Below are 16,612 nucleotides of genomic sequence, written 5' to 3'. Positions count from 1 at the left end.
AAAAATCTTAAGAAAATTATAAAGACATAGTAAAATCGATGATGAATCGATGCACAATCAATGAAAAACCGATGCTTGAATGATCCTATTCGCATTGCAATGCCACATCGATGACATTTTGATGCAAAATCGATGCTTTTGGTTGGCATTTATACGTGATGCATTATTGATGGTATATTGATGCCATTTTGATGCTGTAACACACCAACATACATGGCATCGTATTACCATCGATATACAAGTGATATTATATCGAAAATCATTTTCAAATTCTATGTTCGTCTCAACATCGAAATAACATCAATGGGGATTCGATGTGGAATTGCATCTAGTACCTTTGAGCACTTACATTAATTTGACATCAATTTATCATCGATTTGGCATCGATTTTGAATCACAACACATAGATTTCCAAATCTTTCAGATCCTAAGAACAAATAAAAAAATGCATAAAAAATACAACACTCAACACCAAAACAATTCGAAACCTCAATATAACCATGAAATTTCATATTTATAAGTAGATAGAATGAGATGGTACTTACCATGAATTTTTCTCTTAAAAAATATCAAGAATGAAAACTTCTTCACATGAAATGAAACTGCAGAACCGAGAAGTCCAAAAATTGTAGTTCAGTTCAGTATATTTCGTCTATTTCAAGTAGGGTTGATGCAAAAATGGCTGTGAGTGGATGGAGAAGGGAGAGAGAGAGAGAGAGATAGTAGGAAATGTGTGTGATGATAAATTTGAGAATTTTATATGAAAGGGGTAGTTTTGTCCAAAATATGGTTGGGGGCACATTAGTGAGAGAAATATTTATGTTGGCATATTAAAAAATTTCCCTATGTTATTATGTAGAGAGCCTGAAATTTTCCTATATTAATAACCATTTCCAAAAAAAAGTATATATATAATAAGAATGTTGGGAGTTTGAAACTTGATAAGGATATAATTATTTCACAATAGGACTTTCTTTTAATTCTTTATATATTATAAATGAGAGTTTAATGGAAATTGTTGTTTTCCGTTAGATTTAACACTTTTTTATTTTTATTTTATAACACTATTAGTTTTAAAGTTATATAAATATATTAAAAAAAATTTAAGGAATAAAATGATCTAAATATGGTAAATAAATTGAAAAATAAAATAATAATTAATAAATGAGTCATAATAATTTTTCATCACATATTTTAAAATTTCATATTAAAATATTTAAATTATGTTTCCAAAACTATAACAAAAAAATATTTATGTGCTTAATTTATTTTGTTATTTAACATATTTTATTTATCCAAACATATATATATATATATAATAGTGAAGTAAGATATAAATATACATATTTTTCTTTTGCCATTTAGTTTTTTTTAATGAAAAATTACTTATTTTAATTGCTCCAACCATTAATTAAATAATAAATACAATTTTTTGTTGGATTTAAAATTTTTTAAATTAAATAATTAAAATTTGATTAAGTAAACTTTTAAATTCATAGTTTTAATTTAGATTTTTTTTATATTTTATTATATTGAAATTCGTAGATATTTTTTCTAAAAGAAAATTAGAAAAAAAAACTATTTAATTTTAAAATTAGAATGCACCATATCTTTATATATAAAAAGTGTGTATCTAATTAGGTTTAATTTTTTTAATATGTTTATGTCATTCTTTTATAATATACACTATTATTTATTTATTTAAAATCTATATGCCAACGAAAGAAATATAATAAAATAAATAAATAAATTTTCTAAATAAAATTAAACAAATCTCCAGGTTACTTATTCCTAGTATATATATAATGTTTTCTTCAACTACTAAAGTGCTCATTTTTCATATATTTTTTAGCACACAAGGTTCCATTTTTTTTATTAATTATGTCTCCAACCTTTATACATCATATTAATTGGATCCTCAAATGTTATTTTTGTTTATTTTCTTTGTTCAAAATCAGAGAAATACAGGTTACAAGAAATATAAGTTGTTTTTGACATATTTTGGATACTAATATAACCTAATTTATTGATTTTTTTTCCCAACTTCATATTCCTCCATCTTTCTTTGGCAACTATTTTTTTTATTATTTTAGTAAATTGAAGACTTTATGGATGAATTTCAATCCATGTGGAAGGTTTTTGTATCCTCGAATTAAATAAAAGTTAATTTTTTTAAATTAAATTTATTTATTTATATATTTATTAAACACCGGTATTGTTTTAAATCTTTTCTTATAGTGTATGGAGGGAAAAGTTAAGAACTATCAACTTTTATGACTAGTTAACTAAAATTAAACACTAAATATATTTAGTTGAATTTTACCCATTATTATCATGAGACTTCCCAAATTACTCTTATTTGAGCACATGGTTCTAAGTGTTGTTGTAATATGTATTATATGTGTCATATTATAGTTAAATTGGAAATGCATTCTAATTGTAGTGTGTCATATATATGTGTGGCAACTATATTTATAGGAATGTATTCAATTTATGAAAACTTATTCTTTAAAATGTAAAAATCAAGACTTAAAATGTAAACATAAATCTTAAAATGTAAACAATAATTATTTAAAATATAAACCTCAAGACATAAAATCTAAACCACGACCCTTTAAAAGTTAAACATCAAGGCTTAAAATCTAAACCACAACTCTTCAAAATGTAAACTACAAATGTTAAAATATAAACCATCATTCTTTAAAATTTAAACCACAAGCCTTAAAATTTAAACCGCGACTTGTAAAAATTTAAACCATAAGGCTTAAAGTTAAACCACTAGACTTAAAATCTAAACCACGACCATATAAAATATAAATCATAATCTTTTAAAATCTAAGCCACGATTCTTTAAAATTTAAACTACTAGTCTTTAAAATGTAAACTACCACAATGCTTAAAATTTAAACAACGTCTCTTTAAAATTTAAACCACAAGACTTAAAATTTAAATCATTACTTTTTAAAATTTAAACCACAAGGTTTAAAATTTAAACCACAAGGCTTAAAAGTTAAGCCACGCGATTAAAATCTAAACCGCGACCATATAAAATATATACTATGATCATATAAAATATAAACCATAATCTTTTAAAATCTAAACCACGACTCCTTAAAATTTAAATCATTAATCTTTAAAATTTAAACTACAAGACTTAAAATTTAAACCACAATTTTTTAAAATTTAAATCACGATTCTTTAAAATTTAAACCATAAGGTTTAAAGTTATACTACCAGGGTTAACAAAATAAAATGTATATATGTTTAGCTATTAATTTAACTATATATTTGCTGTGTTTCTTTGTTATTAAATATTATTTAAAACTATTAACTAACAGTAAAAGGAGTTGGATATGATGGTTATGTGGCTTCTTATGCTATCCTAATTGGCACGTGTTTAACTCTTGGCAACTACAATTGATATAATTTTTTTTATAGCATGCCTCAACACCTAATGGGAACATTCATTATAAATCTGAGTATAAAAGTAAAAGAATTAATAAATAGGTAAAAATCAAAATGATTATCTAAAAGTGGGCACCTAGTCTAATTTTTTCGTTTATGGATGGGGTTTAATTGAAATTATGATAAAAATTTTACCATTTTGGGTTGTACCAAGAAGAACCTTCATTGGGGATTGAAATTGAAATTCACCCATGAAATTTTGAGTTCAGCAAAAGATCCATACCCAATTTATTAATATAGGCGCTTCAAATATGTAGAGACTGATTACCCTTTATTTTTTTATTGTATATTTTGTAACTTATTATTGGAGCAAATAAACAAAAATGGCATTTAAGATCTAACCCATATGATTTAGAAAAGTTGATAGTGTAGGGGTTGGTGCAAAATGATATTTAATGGTGTGTGGAAGTAAATAAATGTTCATATTTTAATTTTGTAGTAAAATAGCCTAATCACATTTTTAATATTACACATTACCAAATATGCCTTTTAGCAAATTACTATTTTATTTTAAATATTTTAATATTATGATATATGTATTTTAGTTTTGTTTATTTAGTTTTTATTTTAAAGTTATTTTGATTTTTTTTTTGTTTTTTATGGGTTGTTGAATGATATATCATACCACAAAATACATATACGGAGTTGAAAAATAATATACCAACAAAACTTACAAAATTATTACTAAAAATATATATACTATGCTAACAAAATTATATACTACCATTAAAATGTATATACCATGATACAAAATTATATACTACCAATATGTATAATAAGATAGAAACTACATATCATAAAAAAAAAATGATATACCATACCACAAAAAATATATATGCTAGTTGGAAAATAATATACGAACAACCCATAAAAAACTTAAAAAATTAATATAACTTTAAAATAAAAACTAATTAAAACAAAACTAATATACATATACCACTATTTTAAATTCATACGTTCATAAATAAATAAATAAATTATAGAAAATGGCAATTTAAGTAATTAACAATGTAAAATGATCATTTTTCTATAATTTAAAAAATAAAGACATTAGTTTCTTGATAATATTATTTTGGATCATTTACTATAATTTCTCGTAAAAAAAATTAATTCATTGAACCTAAGTATTCACAATATACTACAAATAATGTTCAAAAAGTCTAAAACAAAATAAAGGTAAGAACACAAATCCACTCATCAAAGACTCAATTATTATATTTGAGAGCCATGCTTTGAAGGGAAGCTAGCATATAGCTCTATTAAGAAAAAAAAATGTAAAATAACACAATGGAAAATATATGGGAGAAATTACAAAACTCACCCCAAATTGGATTTTTTTTTAGATGTACGGTAAGTAAGACTAATTGAAAAAAAATAGGACCCTCTCCTCTTCTTCTTTTTCTTCTGATAATGTTGACATGTGTTGCTCAAATGTGTTCGTCGACACCTGGAAGCCCCAACCCCTGTCACCCCACCTGTTGCTATGAGTTGCCATTTGAAGTTTGCGGCGTCAAGCATTGGGGCCCAAAGAAATTTTTGATATTTTTATAATATTTATATATATAATGGTATGTTTTTAAAATTTGGGGGCCTTTAGTGTAGAAAAATATACATTTTTCTAAATTTTAGGTCCCTTTTAACCGGGGCATCTAGACACAGGTCTGACCCAATTAAGCCTAGGACGCCATTGTCTTCGAGCTTTATTTCTAGACAACTTTAACATTGAAATAAGAAGATTTTTGTACTATTGAGCTCAGCTTGTCGAGGAAACTTAGCAACTCAAGATGTCTGCTATGAGTTGCATGCATACTAGTTTTTCTTTTTTGTAAAATGAATTGTAATTTTTTAACCATTGGTTAAAAACTAGTTTTGTTTGTAATATAATCATTTTTGTAAATGTTATTTGTACAAAATAATAGTTACAAAAATATATTACAAAATTACTTTTGTAAATCTTTATTACAAAGATATATTTTTAGTTAAGAATTAGTATGTAAATGTTGTTTATAAAAATGTATTTCTCCAATTAAATTTTATAAATATTGTTTACAAAAAATATATATTTACTACTCTATAATTATGATTTTTTCACTCCATATATTTTTTATTTAAAAAAAAGTAATTTTGCAAAGTGAAGTATATGCTGATTGTTTTTATATATACTATGTTAATATGTATATTTGTACATTTCCCAAATATATCGTAGATAACAAACATGAGATACAAAATATGATGAATTTGCAATCAGCAGCCGGCCGAACCCAATCCTAAATATTTAAGCCGAAAACAAACATTTAGTACATAAAACCCAAATGCCAAAGTGTAGTTGAATGAAATATTAATGAATACTATTATCATATGTCATGAATTTAAAAAATTTAGACTTTTTTACATTTATAAAAATGTAACGAAAATTTTGTGAATTTCACGGCAACGGCAACCCAATACATACTCAATTTTTTGGGGTTTTTTTTTATGGAAAAAATTTAATTAACAAAAATTTAGTTTATGGAAAAACTAACTACATAGGAAAATTGAAATTTAAACAAAAATACATCAACACAAGTAGGGATACAATGATAATTAACAATATAATAGTCATCTGCTGAAGCTTGAAAGTCGATCAAAACCTTCTCCAAAGTCATGTTACTCTCTGCAATTGCTTCCATCTCTAGTGCTTCCTTCTCCAGCGATAGCTTTCTTCTCTGACGACAGCTCCTATCTCCGACGATATCCTCAACATTCGATCAACAATGACAATGTTTCGACCTCATCTCTGACAAAAATACTTAATGAAAATCTGATAGTGATCATCTTCTCTAGAAATCAAATAAATTCTAGCAATCTTCCAATCAGTTCTGCTGCAATCTTTGCCATTTTTGGCGACCTGCATCTCCAGTATACAATCAAGAAATAAGGTGTGCAAAACCGTCTCATTTGTCAATTCTATTCTATTGTCATTTTCTTCTATTTCAAAACTATTAATTTCCTAAATCTTCTACATAAAGCTATTTTGTTTGCATACAAATTCAAAATTATAGATGAACTATTATCTTGATTATAATGATAATGATCATGATCATGATGTGCTTTCTAAAAAGACAAACAATTTATAAACTAAAAAATTGAAAAAAAACTTATATAAACCTACTCATATATGTACATTGATTGACCAAAAACAGACAAAAAAACAAGTACTCTAAAAATTTTAGATTCTAATTTATCTTTCCAATAAAAAAAAATTATTTGATATTAGTGTGAATTTTAACTGGCAAAATATTTAGTAATAACAGGGTAACCAGTTACTTGGAAAACAGTCAATATACTCAATTAAGTGTTTCAATAGGGTATGTGATTACAGATTAAGGTAACCAGTTACCTTAATATATTCAATTCTATTCTATTGTCATTTTCTTATATTTCAAAACTATTACTTTCCTAAATCTTCTACAAAAAACTATTTTGTTTGCATACAAATTCAAAATTATTTTTGAACTATTATCTTGATTATAGTGATAATAATGATGATCATGATGTGCTCTCTAAAAACACACAAAATTTATAAACTAAAAAATTGAAAAAAATATTTAAACCTATTGATATATGTACATTGATTGACCAAAAATAGACAAAAAACAATAACTCTGAAAATTTTAGATTCTAATTTATTTTTTCAATAAAAAATCATTTGAAATTGGTGTGAATTTTAATTGCCAAAACATTTAGTAACAACAAGTGTTGACCTGTGAAATTGGTCAACGACCGTATGCACAGTATACGACACATTTTGAACGAAATAAATAGAATAAACAACAGAGTACGATTATCTTAAATAAACACACAAGAATTTTATAGTGATTCAACCCTGTTTTGATGAACAGTAATAACCTAATCTACTTAGTCTTTAATATTGAATTACTTGATAATTACAAGTACAACTGATGAAAATTCTAGAAAAAGTGATCCAGAATAGAGTCCAAAAGTCCATAAAAAAGAAGAATCCCCTTTATGGAGCCCTGAGTCCTTTATTTATAGTACCCAGGGGTTGTTACATGACCAATCATACTGGGATCGTGGTATAGTACACGATTAACAGGTAGTGGAGATACGTGTCCACCTTCCCATGATTATAAGATTGTGGGTCTTTCGTTGTTTCTCTAGATCGTGGTGGATAATGCACGATAGAAACTATGGGAAAATGTTAAGTCTCTATTGGTATATGAGACTTAGGTGTTAGGCCCGATGACTGTAGCCTGGGTGCTGGACCTATTGATTCTCTGGGTGCTAGGCCTGTGACCTTTTGGGTGCTAGGCCTGTTGATCTCATTTTGAACGAGAGAATATTTCTTAGTGAAGTGTACTTGGGGGTTTGAGCTGACCACCCTATGAAGAATAGGGTGGGCCGACCACCTAGGTGGTTCTTGAGCATGTCAGGCCGACCACCATAGGGGTTGGGGTCAGGCCGACCACCCCTAGGGATCCTTGGGCATACTAGGGCGACCACCCCTTGGGTAGGGGTCAGGTCGACCACTCTCTTGGCTACATTGAGGTCGACCACCCCTGGGGTAGAGGTCAGGCCAACCACCCCTAGGGCTCTTGGGCCTGCTTAGGCTGACCACCCCTAGAGGTAGGGGTCAGGCCGACCACCCCTAGGGGGGTCTAGGCTTGGTCGACTTCCCCATAGGTCCTGGACCTATATTTTTTGCCCGTCAGTCTTTTCTCAATACTTTGTCATTTTTTCCCTGATTTGTGATGTCACATGTCGCATTCTCATTCACCACGTCATCCTCGTATTTATGAGGGATAACATTTGCCCCCCCAAGTTTATTGTAATGTTTTCAACATTACAGTAAACTTGATTCTGGCCCGAGAAACATACCGTAGCAGTACCTAAATAGTCAAGTCCCTCAGGACATTACATAATACTTTTTTAACTATTGATAATTTGCTCGGTACGAATTTTTTAGGGACAATTAGAAATTCCTAAAAATAATTAGGTTTTTCAAGGAAAATTAATTTCCTAAAAATCTAATATATTTTTTAAGGAAATTTGAAATCCTAAATATATAGCATATTTTTCAAGGAGTTTTAAAGTCCTAAAAATATAATCTATATTTTTCAAGAATATTAATTCGTAAAAATAAAAAATATTTTTCAATGAATTTTAATTCCTAAAAATATAAGACAGTTTTTCAAGGAATTTGATTTTCTTAAAAATATAAATATTTTTCAAGGAATTTTAAATTTTAACCATACGAGATATTTTTCAAGGAAATTTGAATTCCTAAAAATATTTTGTCTGCCTGAGAGGTTATAAGTAGGTATTCTCTTCTCATTCTTTCTCTATGCGACACTTCCAAACAAAATCCAAGTCTGATATCTCCAGTTCCTCATCAATCTCAGATCTTTAGCAAGTACTTTCTTCTAATCCTCACATCATGTAATTTAAATGTGCTTAGAATTATAAGAAACACTTTGAATTTTTGAGGAATTTTTGTCTGAATCTTCTTGTTTTGGTGTATCTTGATCTAAAAAAATTAACTTACTTAAATCAAGATTTCTTTGAAAAATGGTGATTTCCAGGGTTATAAACCCTAGGATGGGCGATTTCTAGGGATATAATATCCTAGGTCGACCACCTCATTAGTCTGGCGATTTCTGGGACTCCAAACTCTAGCACCTGCGATTTCCAGGGATAGGATCAAGGTTAGGGTCGAGTACCTTCAGGGCTTCTCCTTGTGCGATTTCCAGGTCTAGGAACTGGGTTTGGGCCGAGGACCTTTAGGGCTTCCCTTGTGTGATTTCCAGGTCTAGGAACAGGGTTAGGCCGACCACCCCTAGAGCTTGATGGGCCGAGTAATTCCCTTCCCTTGCCTTAGGCGATTTCCAAACTTAGAATTAGGGTCAGGCCGACCACCCCTAGGGTTTCATGGGCTGGGTACTCCCTTTCCCTTCCCTTAGGTGATTTCCAGGCCTAGAATTAGGGTTAGGCCGATCACCCCTAGAGCTTCATGGGCAAAGTATTGCCTTTCTCTTGCCTTAGGTGACTTTCAGGGATCCAGGGTGGTCGGCCCAAGCATAAGCCGACCACTTGGGACCCTAAAACTATTTTTTTCACCTCAATTGATTTCCTTGAGGGCCTTCCTTGTACTGTAAAAATTACTTTTTCTAGAGATTTGAACGGTCCTCTGGCACTTTTCTGAGGCTTGCATCCCTGGGGTGGTCGGCCTAAGGTTGTAGTGATAACTCTTGAATAAAGAGTTATTTCATGTGCTTTTGAACTTATAATTGTGAAAAATCATGGGTGATGTTAGTTTATTTTTAGCTTTTGTAGCTAACTTTGGTGTTTTTATTATCTTAATTAAGTTTAATTATTATTTTTTAGTTTCTAATAGCTAGTGGGTTAAAGAAAATAATTTCATGGATAAATATTTGCACAAAGGAATGAGCTAACATATGAATCTATTTTGATGGAATTATGTTGTTGATGGCTGAATATTCAGGTTTGCTGCAACAAACCTGAAGCATTTTGATCAGGAAGATTTTGAGGCACATGGAACGTGTGGCAGTCAATGGGTGAGCTGACATTTAGGCTAAGGTGACAAGGACAGAAAGAACTAGTCAGCATATTGGAGAAAAGGACAAAAATCAGAAGAAAGGAGGACTTGATGTTATTGGAGAAAAGGGGGCAATATGGTACTTTTAGAAGGAGGAAGTAAAAAACCTAACATACACAAAAAGAGGTTTCAGTCGTATGAAGAAGGCAGCAGCCATTTTTGGAAAGGAAAACCAGAAAAAATAGAGGAGAAAAACTAAGAATATCAACAAGGAAGAAGGAGGACAAACAAAGAAAGCTCAAGCATCATTTTGGATTTGTTCTTTCTTCTTTTCCTAAACTTTATTTTATTAATTTCTGAGTTGGATTCTAAATCTAAATATTATGGGCTGTTTTGATTGTGAATTAATGTCTATGAACTCAGCCATGAACTAATTTTTAGGTGGCTTGAATTGTTGATGAACCCTATGTATAGTCTATAAATTTCTTGCACTTTATTCTCGTAAAATCTTCTTTGTTCATTCAAGTGTGCTTATTGTTGACCCTGATTTTGGTCAACTGACACGGAGTCAAATATACTTGATGTGGACAAATACGTTGAAATGAGAATGATGACAAAAACGATAAAGCACACGAGAGTTTATAGTGGTTCGGCCCCATAATCTGGTAACAACCTACGTCCACTTGAACTGTTATTGATATAGGATTCAAAGGAGTGATCAAAGAACTAGGGTTCAATGAGTTTCACAAACCTATGAAGAACAAAACAATATATCAAATATGATAATTCTAATCTCAGGTAATTAGAAAGCAAAAAAGTCCCTCTTCCTTGAGCTACCTTTCTCTATTTATAGGCTCAAGGAAGATTACATTAATTTGTTACAGATATTCTTTCCTAAATAGTCGGATACTCAGGAAATCATGGGAGATAATTGCGGATTCGATCATAACTGCATAAGATTTTCTCCGTATATAGCGTGTATACGACCAGGCTGGTCGTATATTGAGATTGAGCGTTGTGCCAATAGATATCTTCCTAGTCGATAGTCGAGCAAGAATTCTGCCAGATGTCAGCCACGTGTATTACATGTCTGCCATGTCATCCAAGCCTGCTTTTTGGATAACACTTATATTAATTTCTTGTTGTTGTTTGGCCAGCAATGGCAAGTTATTTAGTTATGTTTAATGCTGGAAAGATTAAATGTAATGGGAGAAACTTGGATGACACAAGTCATAATCTAGGTTAGGTTATGTTAGTAAGTAACATAGGGATATGTTATTTGCCTTGTGTAACTTTTGAGAATTAAACTTTGATTTGCATTCTTAAATCTGATTTTGCATAGGAATATGTTTAATTAGGTAGAAGAATTAATGTCATAAAATTTGGGAAAGTTTTATGAGTGTTTAAATGAATTCTTGTTAACCTGGGAGTTTTGCTAGATTATTCTGCAGCAATCTGTCCGCAAGTTGTTCAGGATGAATAATATAGGGGAATTCAATAATTCAAGTCCATTTTGCAATCCATATATTTCTCTCAATTTTCTTGTTCAGTTCAGTTTTTAGTATCAGTATTTCCATTTTATTTTAATATTTTGCTTAGCCTATAAACAACCCACTTGATTTTTAATTTTCTAAAATTGTTTAGTAATTGATTTGCTTTTTTTTTTTTAATTTGCAATCCATGTGGAGACAATTTACTTATCATTATATTACTTGTGTGATTACGTGCACTTGCGTATTTAAAATCAAATATTAAATTTATCACAACAAGTTTTTGGCGCCGTTGCCGGGGATTGAAATTAGAAATTCTTGTAAAATCAATTACTTGCAATTTATTTTTTTCTTTGTTGAGCTGACTTTGTTTGCTTGGTCTTGTGTTTTCTCAGGTGATTTACTATATGAACGCGCAAGAAGACATTGAACTAGCTCCTATTGACCCTGAAATTGAAAGAACAATTAGAAGAAGACTAAGGGAACAACGGGCTCAAAATCACCTTAATATGGCTAAAGAGGTTGAAGGAGTTGACGGTGCTAATAATGTCACTAACATAATTGTTACGGCTGATGATAGAGAGAGAGCCATAAGGGAGTATGCTGCCCCCATGTTTAATGAGCTTAATCTGGGCATTGTTAGGCCTGAAATTCAAGCACCCCAATTTGAGTTAAAGCCCGTGATGTTCCAAATGTTGCAAACAGTGGGTCAATTTAATGGGCTGCCTACTGAGGATCCTCACCTTCATCTTCATTCATTTTTGGAGGTGAGCGATTCTTTCAAGCTACAAGGAGTGACTGATGGGGCACTAAGGTTGAAATTGTTCCCTTTCTCTTTGAGGGATCGAGCTAGAGCTTGGCTCAACACCCTTCCTCCCGACTCGGTGACTACATGGAATGAGTTGGCTGAAAAATTCTTGATGAAGTACTTTCCCCCTACCAAAAATGCCAAGTTTTGCAATGAAATCACGTCATTTCAGCAGCTGGAAGATGAATCATTGTGTGAAGCTTGGGAGAGATTCAAGGAGTTATTGAGAAAGTGCCCACACCATGGGATCCCGCATTGTATACAAATGGAAACTTTCTACAATGGGCTCAATTTTTCCACTCGTATGGTGTTAGATGCTTCAGCCAATGGGGCTATTCTCTCTAAGTCCTATAATGAAGCCTATGAGATTTTGGAGAGGATAGCTGGCAACAATTATCAATGGTCCAATGTTAGAGCCTCAACAAGTCGAAAAGTGGCTGGTATACTTGAAGTTGATGCATTGATAGCTTTGACTGCTTAAGTTTCTTCAATGACTAACCTTCTCAAGAACATGAGTTTGGGGGGAATGGTACAACCAGTTGCTATGGGACAAGTTGCTGATGTATCTTGTGTTTATTGTGGAGATGGGCACACATTTGAGAGTTGTTCTTCGAATCCCGCTTCGGTTTGTTATGTGGGGAATCAAAATGCCAACCAAAATAACCCATATTCGAACTCTTACATTCTGGGGTGGAGACAACATCAAAACTTCTCATGGGGGGGGGGGGGGGGGGGGGGTCAAGGAGCTAGTTCAAGCGTAGCACCAATGCAAAACAAGCCTACATATCCACCGGGGTTTCCTCAACAATAACAAAGAGCTCAACCACCTCTTCCTCAAGTGTCTCAATCAAGCTCTTTGGAGAGTTTAATGAAGGAATATATGGTCAAGAATGATGCTGTGATTCAGAGTCAAGCGGCATCCTTGAGGAATCTAGAAACTCAATTGGGGCAGCTTTCTAATGAGCTAAGGAATAGACCACAAGGCACCTTGCCTAGTGATACAGAAAATCCAAGGAAAGATGGCAAGGAGCATTGCAAGGCAGTTACCTTGAGGAGTGGTAAAAATGTGGAATTTACTGAGGATAATTGTACTAGAAACAGCGAGCCCACTTCAATCCAAAGTAGTGTGGACAAAGGAGACAAAGCTGTGAAATCAAAAATTTTAAATGCTGATCCTGAAGCAATTGCTGCAGCAATTCTTCCGCAAAATGCTTCAGGAAAGCCTATAAGCAAGCCACCTCCACCATTTCCTCAGCGCTTTCAAAAGCAGCAACAAGATAGTCAATTCCAGAGATTTTTAGATGTTTTGAAACAACTTCACATCAATATATCGTTGGTGGAAGCTTTGGAGAAAATGCCCAACTATGTGAAGTTTTTGAAAGATATTTTAACTAAAAAGAGGAGGCTTAGTGAATTTGAAACAGTGGCGTTGACTGAAGGTTGTAGTGCTATATTGAAGAGTAAAATTCCTCCTAAATTGAAGGATCCGGGCAGCTTCACAATTCCTCGTTCTATTGGTGGTAGAGCACTTTGTGACTTGGGAGCTAGTATCAATTTGATGCCCATGTCAATTTTCAAGAAGTTGGGGATTGGAGAAGCAAGATCAACCATAGTCACTTTGCAATTAGCGTATCATTCTATGGCACACCCGGAAGGAAAAATTGAAGATGTACTTGTGCAAGTTGATAAATTCATTTTTCCGGCTGATTTCATCATCCTTTATTATGAAGCGGATATAGATGTTCCTATTATCTTGGGTAGGCCATTTCTAGCTACCGGGAGGACCTTGATTGATGTACAAAAAGGGGAGCTTACTATGAGGGTGAATGACCAACAAGTGACTTTCAACGTGTTCAATGCTATGAAGTTTCCAGATGAGGTTGAGGAATGCTCTAGGCTAAGTGTAATTGAGTCTATTGTCGCTGAAAAATTCCATAAGGAAGCTTGTAAAGATGGAGTGGGGGTGAGGTCACTTGAAGAGCTTGAGAACTTAAGTGAAGAGGAAGAAAGCCAAGTTACATGGGTGGAGTCAAAGCAGCCCTTTGCTAAATTTAGGAGGCCTTTTGAGTCATTGAAGTTGTCGGAAGGGAATTTTAAGCCTCCTAAGCCTTCTATTCAAGAGCCACCAAAATTAGAATTGAAGCCTTTGCCTAGTCACTTAAAGTATGCTTATTTGAGTGATAATGAGACCTTGCCTGTGATTATTTCAGCCATGTTAGGAGCTGAAAAAGAGAGTTTGTTGCTGGCTGTTTTGAAGAAATACACAAGGGCCATTGGTTGGACTATGGCGGATTTCAAAGGGATAAGTCCCTCATTTTGTATGCATAAAATTCTGTTGGAGGATTGCTGTAATAATTCTGTTGAGCAGCAGCGAAGGCTTAATCCTGTCATGAAGGAAGTGATTAGAAAATAGATAATTAAGTGGCTTGATTATGGAATTGTTTACCCAATTTCAGATAGTTCATGGGTCAGCCCAATTCAGTGTGTTCCTAAAAAAGGTGGAGTCATAGTGGTGGCTAGTGAAAATAATGAGTTGATTCCCACAAGACAAGTGACGGGGTGGCGTATTTGTATGGACTATCGGAAGTTGAATAAGGCTACTCATAAAGACCCCTTCCCGCTACCATTCATTGACCAAATGCTTGATCGGTTGGCGGGAAAGGAGTTTTATTGTTTCCTCGATGGGTATTCAGGCTATAGTCAGATTTCCATCGCGCCAGAAGACCAAGAGAAGACTACCTTTACTTGTCCTTATGGCACCTTTTCCTTTAGAAGGATGCCTTTTGGGCTGTGCAACGCCCCCGCCACTTTCCAACGTTGTATGATGGCAATATTTTCAGATATGGTGGAGAAGTCTCTTGAAGTCTTCATGGATGATTTTTCAGTATTTGGGGAGTCTTTTGACACTTGTTTGGCTAACTTGGAGCAAGTCTTGGCTAGATGTGAAGAAACAAACTTGGTACTCAATTGGGAAAAATGCCATTTCATGGTTCAAGAAGGCATAGTGTTGGGTCATAGAATTTCTAACAAGAGCATAGAAGTGGATAGAGCAAAGCTGGAAGTCATAGAAAAATTGCCACCACCTACTACAGTCAAGGGGATTAGAAGCTTTTTGGGGCATGCGGGCTTCTATAGGAGGTTTATAAAGGATTTTTCAAAGATTTCTAAACCCCTTTGTTCCTTACTTGAGCAGAATCGAGCATTTGAGTTCACCAAGGAGTGTTAAGAAGCATTTGTAACTTTAAAAAAGGTTCTTATCACCGCACCCATCATTTGAGCTCTAGATTGGTCTCTCCCCTTTTAATTGATATGCGATGCTAGTGATTTTGCTGTGGGTGTTGTACTTGGGCAGCGAAAAGAGAAGGTTTTTCATTCCATTTCCTATGCAAGCAAGACATTAGTCGATGCCCAATTGAACTATACTACCACCGAGAAAGAGCTTTTGGTGGTGGTGTTTGCTTTTGACAAGTTTAGGGCTTATCTTGTGGGGACTAAAGTGGTGGTTTATACAGACCATTCAGCGATCAAGTATCTAATTGCCAAAAAGGATGCTGAGCCACGACTTATTCGATGGGTGTTGCTTCTTCAAGAATTTGACTTGGAAATTCGGGATAGAAAAGGAACGGAGAACCAAGTGGTTGACCACTTATCTAGACTTGAAGCTGGAAGTGAAAAGCAAAATGAAGGGCCTATGAAAGAGACATTTCCCGATGAGCAATTATTGGTTGTGAACCAAACCACTACTCCATGGTACGCTGATTTTGTCAACTATTTGGTGAGTGGTTTGCAGCCACCTGATTTGAATAGGCAGCAACTCAAGAAGTTCTTTCATGATGCGAGATTCTATTATTGGGATGAGCCTTATTTGTACAAACAATGTTCAGATCGAATCATGAGGCGTTGTGTGCCCGAGGATGAAGTTTCTAGAATACTAGAGCATTGTCATTCAACTCCTTATGGTGGACATTTTGGTGGGCAAAGAACAGCCGCTAAGGTTTTTCAATCGGGGTACTATTGGCCCTCTATTCAATGGGTGCTCATGAATTTGCTAAGAGATGTGACCGCTACCAGCGTGTTGGAAATATTTCAGTAAGGAGTGAAATTCCTTTGAATAGCATCCTTGAAGTGGAATTGTTCGATGTTTGGGGAATCGACTTCATGGGGCCATTTCCACCATCATTTGGAAATTTGTATATCTTGGTGGCTGTTGACTATGTCTCTAAGTGGGTTGAAGCAGTGGCAAGTCCTACTAATGATTCCAAGGTGGTCATGAAATTCCTACATAAGCATGTG

At 33.1% G+C, this 16,612-nt stretch overlaps 1 protein-coding gene and 1 non-coding gene across 2 annotated transcripts; one reads left to right on the top strand and one right to left on the bottom strand.

Annotated features, from left to right (window-relative positions):
- Positions 1-12,461: 12,461 nt before the first annotated feature.
- LOC133802773 (small nucleolar RNA R71) lies at positions 12,462-12,568 on the bottom strand. Its single transcript, XR_009877519.1, has one exon. It is a non-coding gene; the product is annotated as a small nucleolar RNA R71 (small nucleolar RNA).
- Positions 12,569-13,199: 631 nt separating this feature from the next.
- LOC133800013 (uncharacterized) lies at positions 13,200-16,412 on the top strand. The gene is made up of 5 exons (XM_062237996.1): positions 13,200-13,622; positions 13,719-14,076; positions 14,194-14,667; positions 14,776-15,278; positions 15,672-16,412. The coding sequence occupies exons 1-5, from the start codon at positions 13,200-13,202 to the stop codon at positions 16,410-16,412; spliced, it is 2,499 nt and encodes an 832-aa protein (XP_062093980.1).
- Positions 16,413-16,612: the final 200 nt, after the last annotated feature.

This window comes from Humulus lupulus, chromosome 9 (assembly GCF_963169125.1).
Source record: "Humulus lupulus chromosome 9, drHumLupu1.1, whole genome shotgun sequence".
Taxonomy (NCBI): Eukaryota; Viridiplantae; Streptophyta; class Magnoliopsida; order Rosales; family Cannabaceae; genus Humulus; species Humulus lupulus.
The sequence above is the reverse complement of the archived record's forward strand: the minus strand, read 5'-3'. Positions and strand labels throughout refer to the sequence as shown.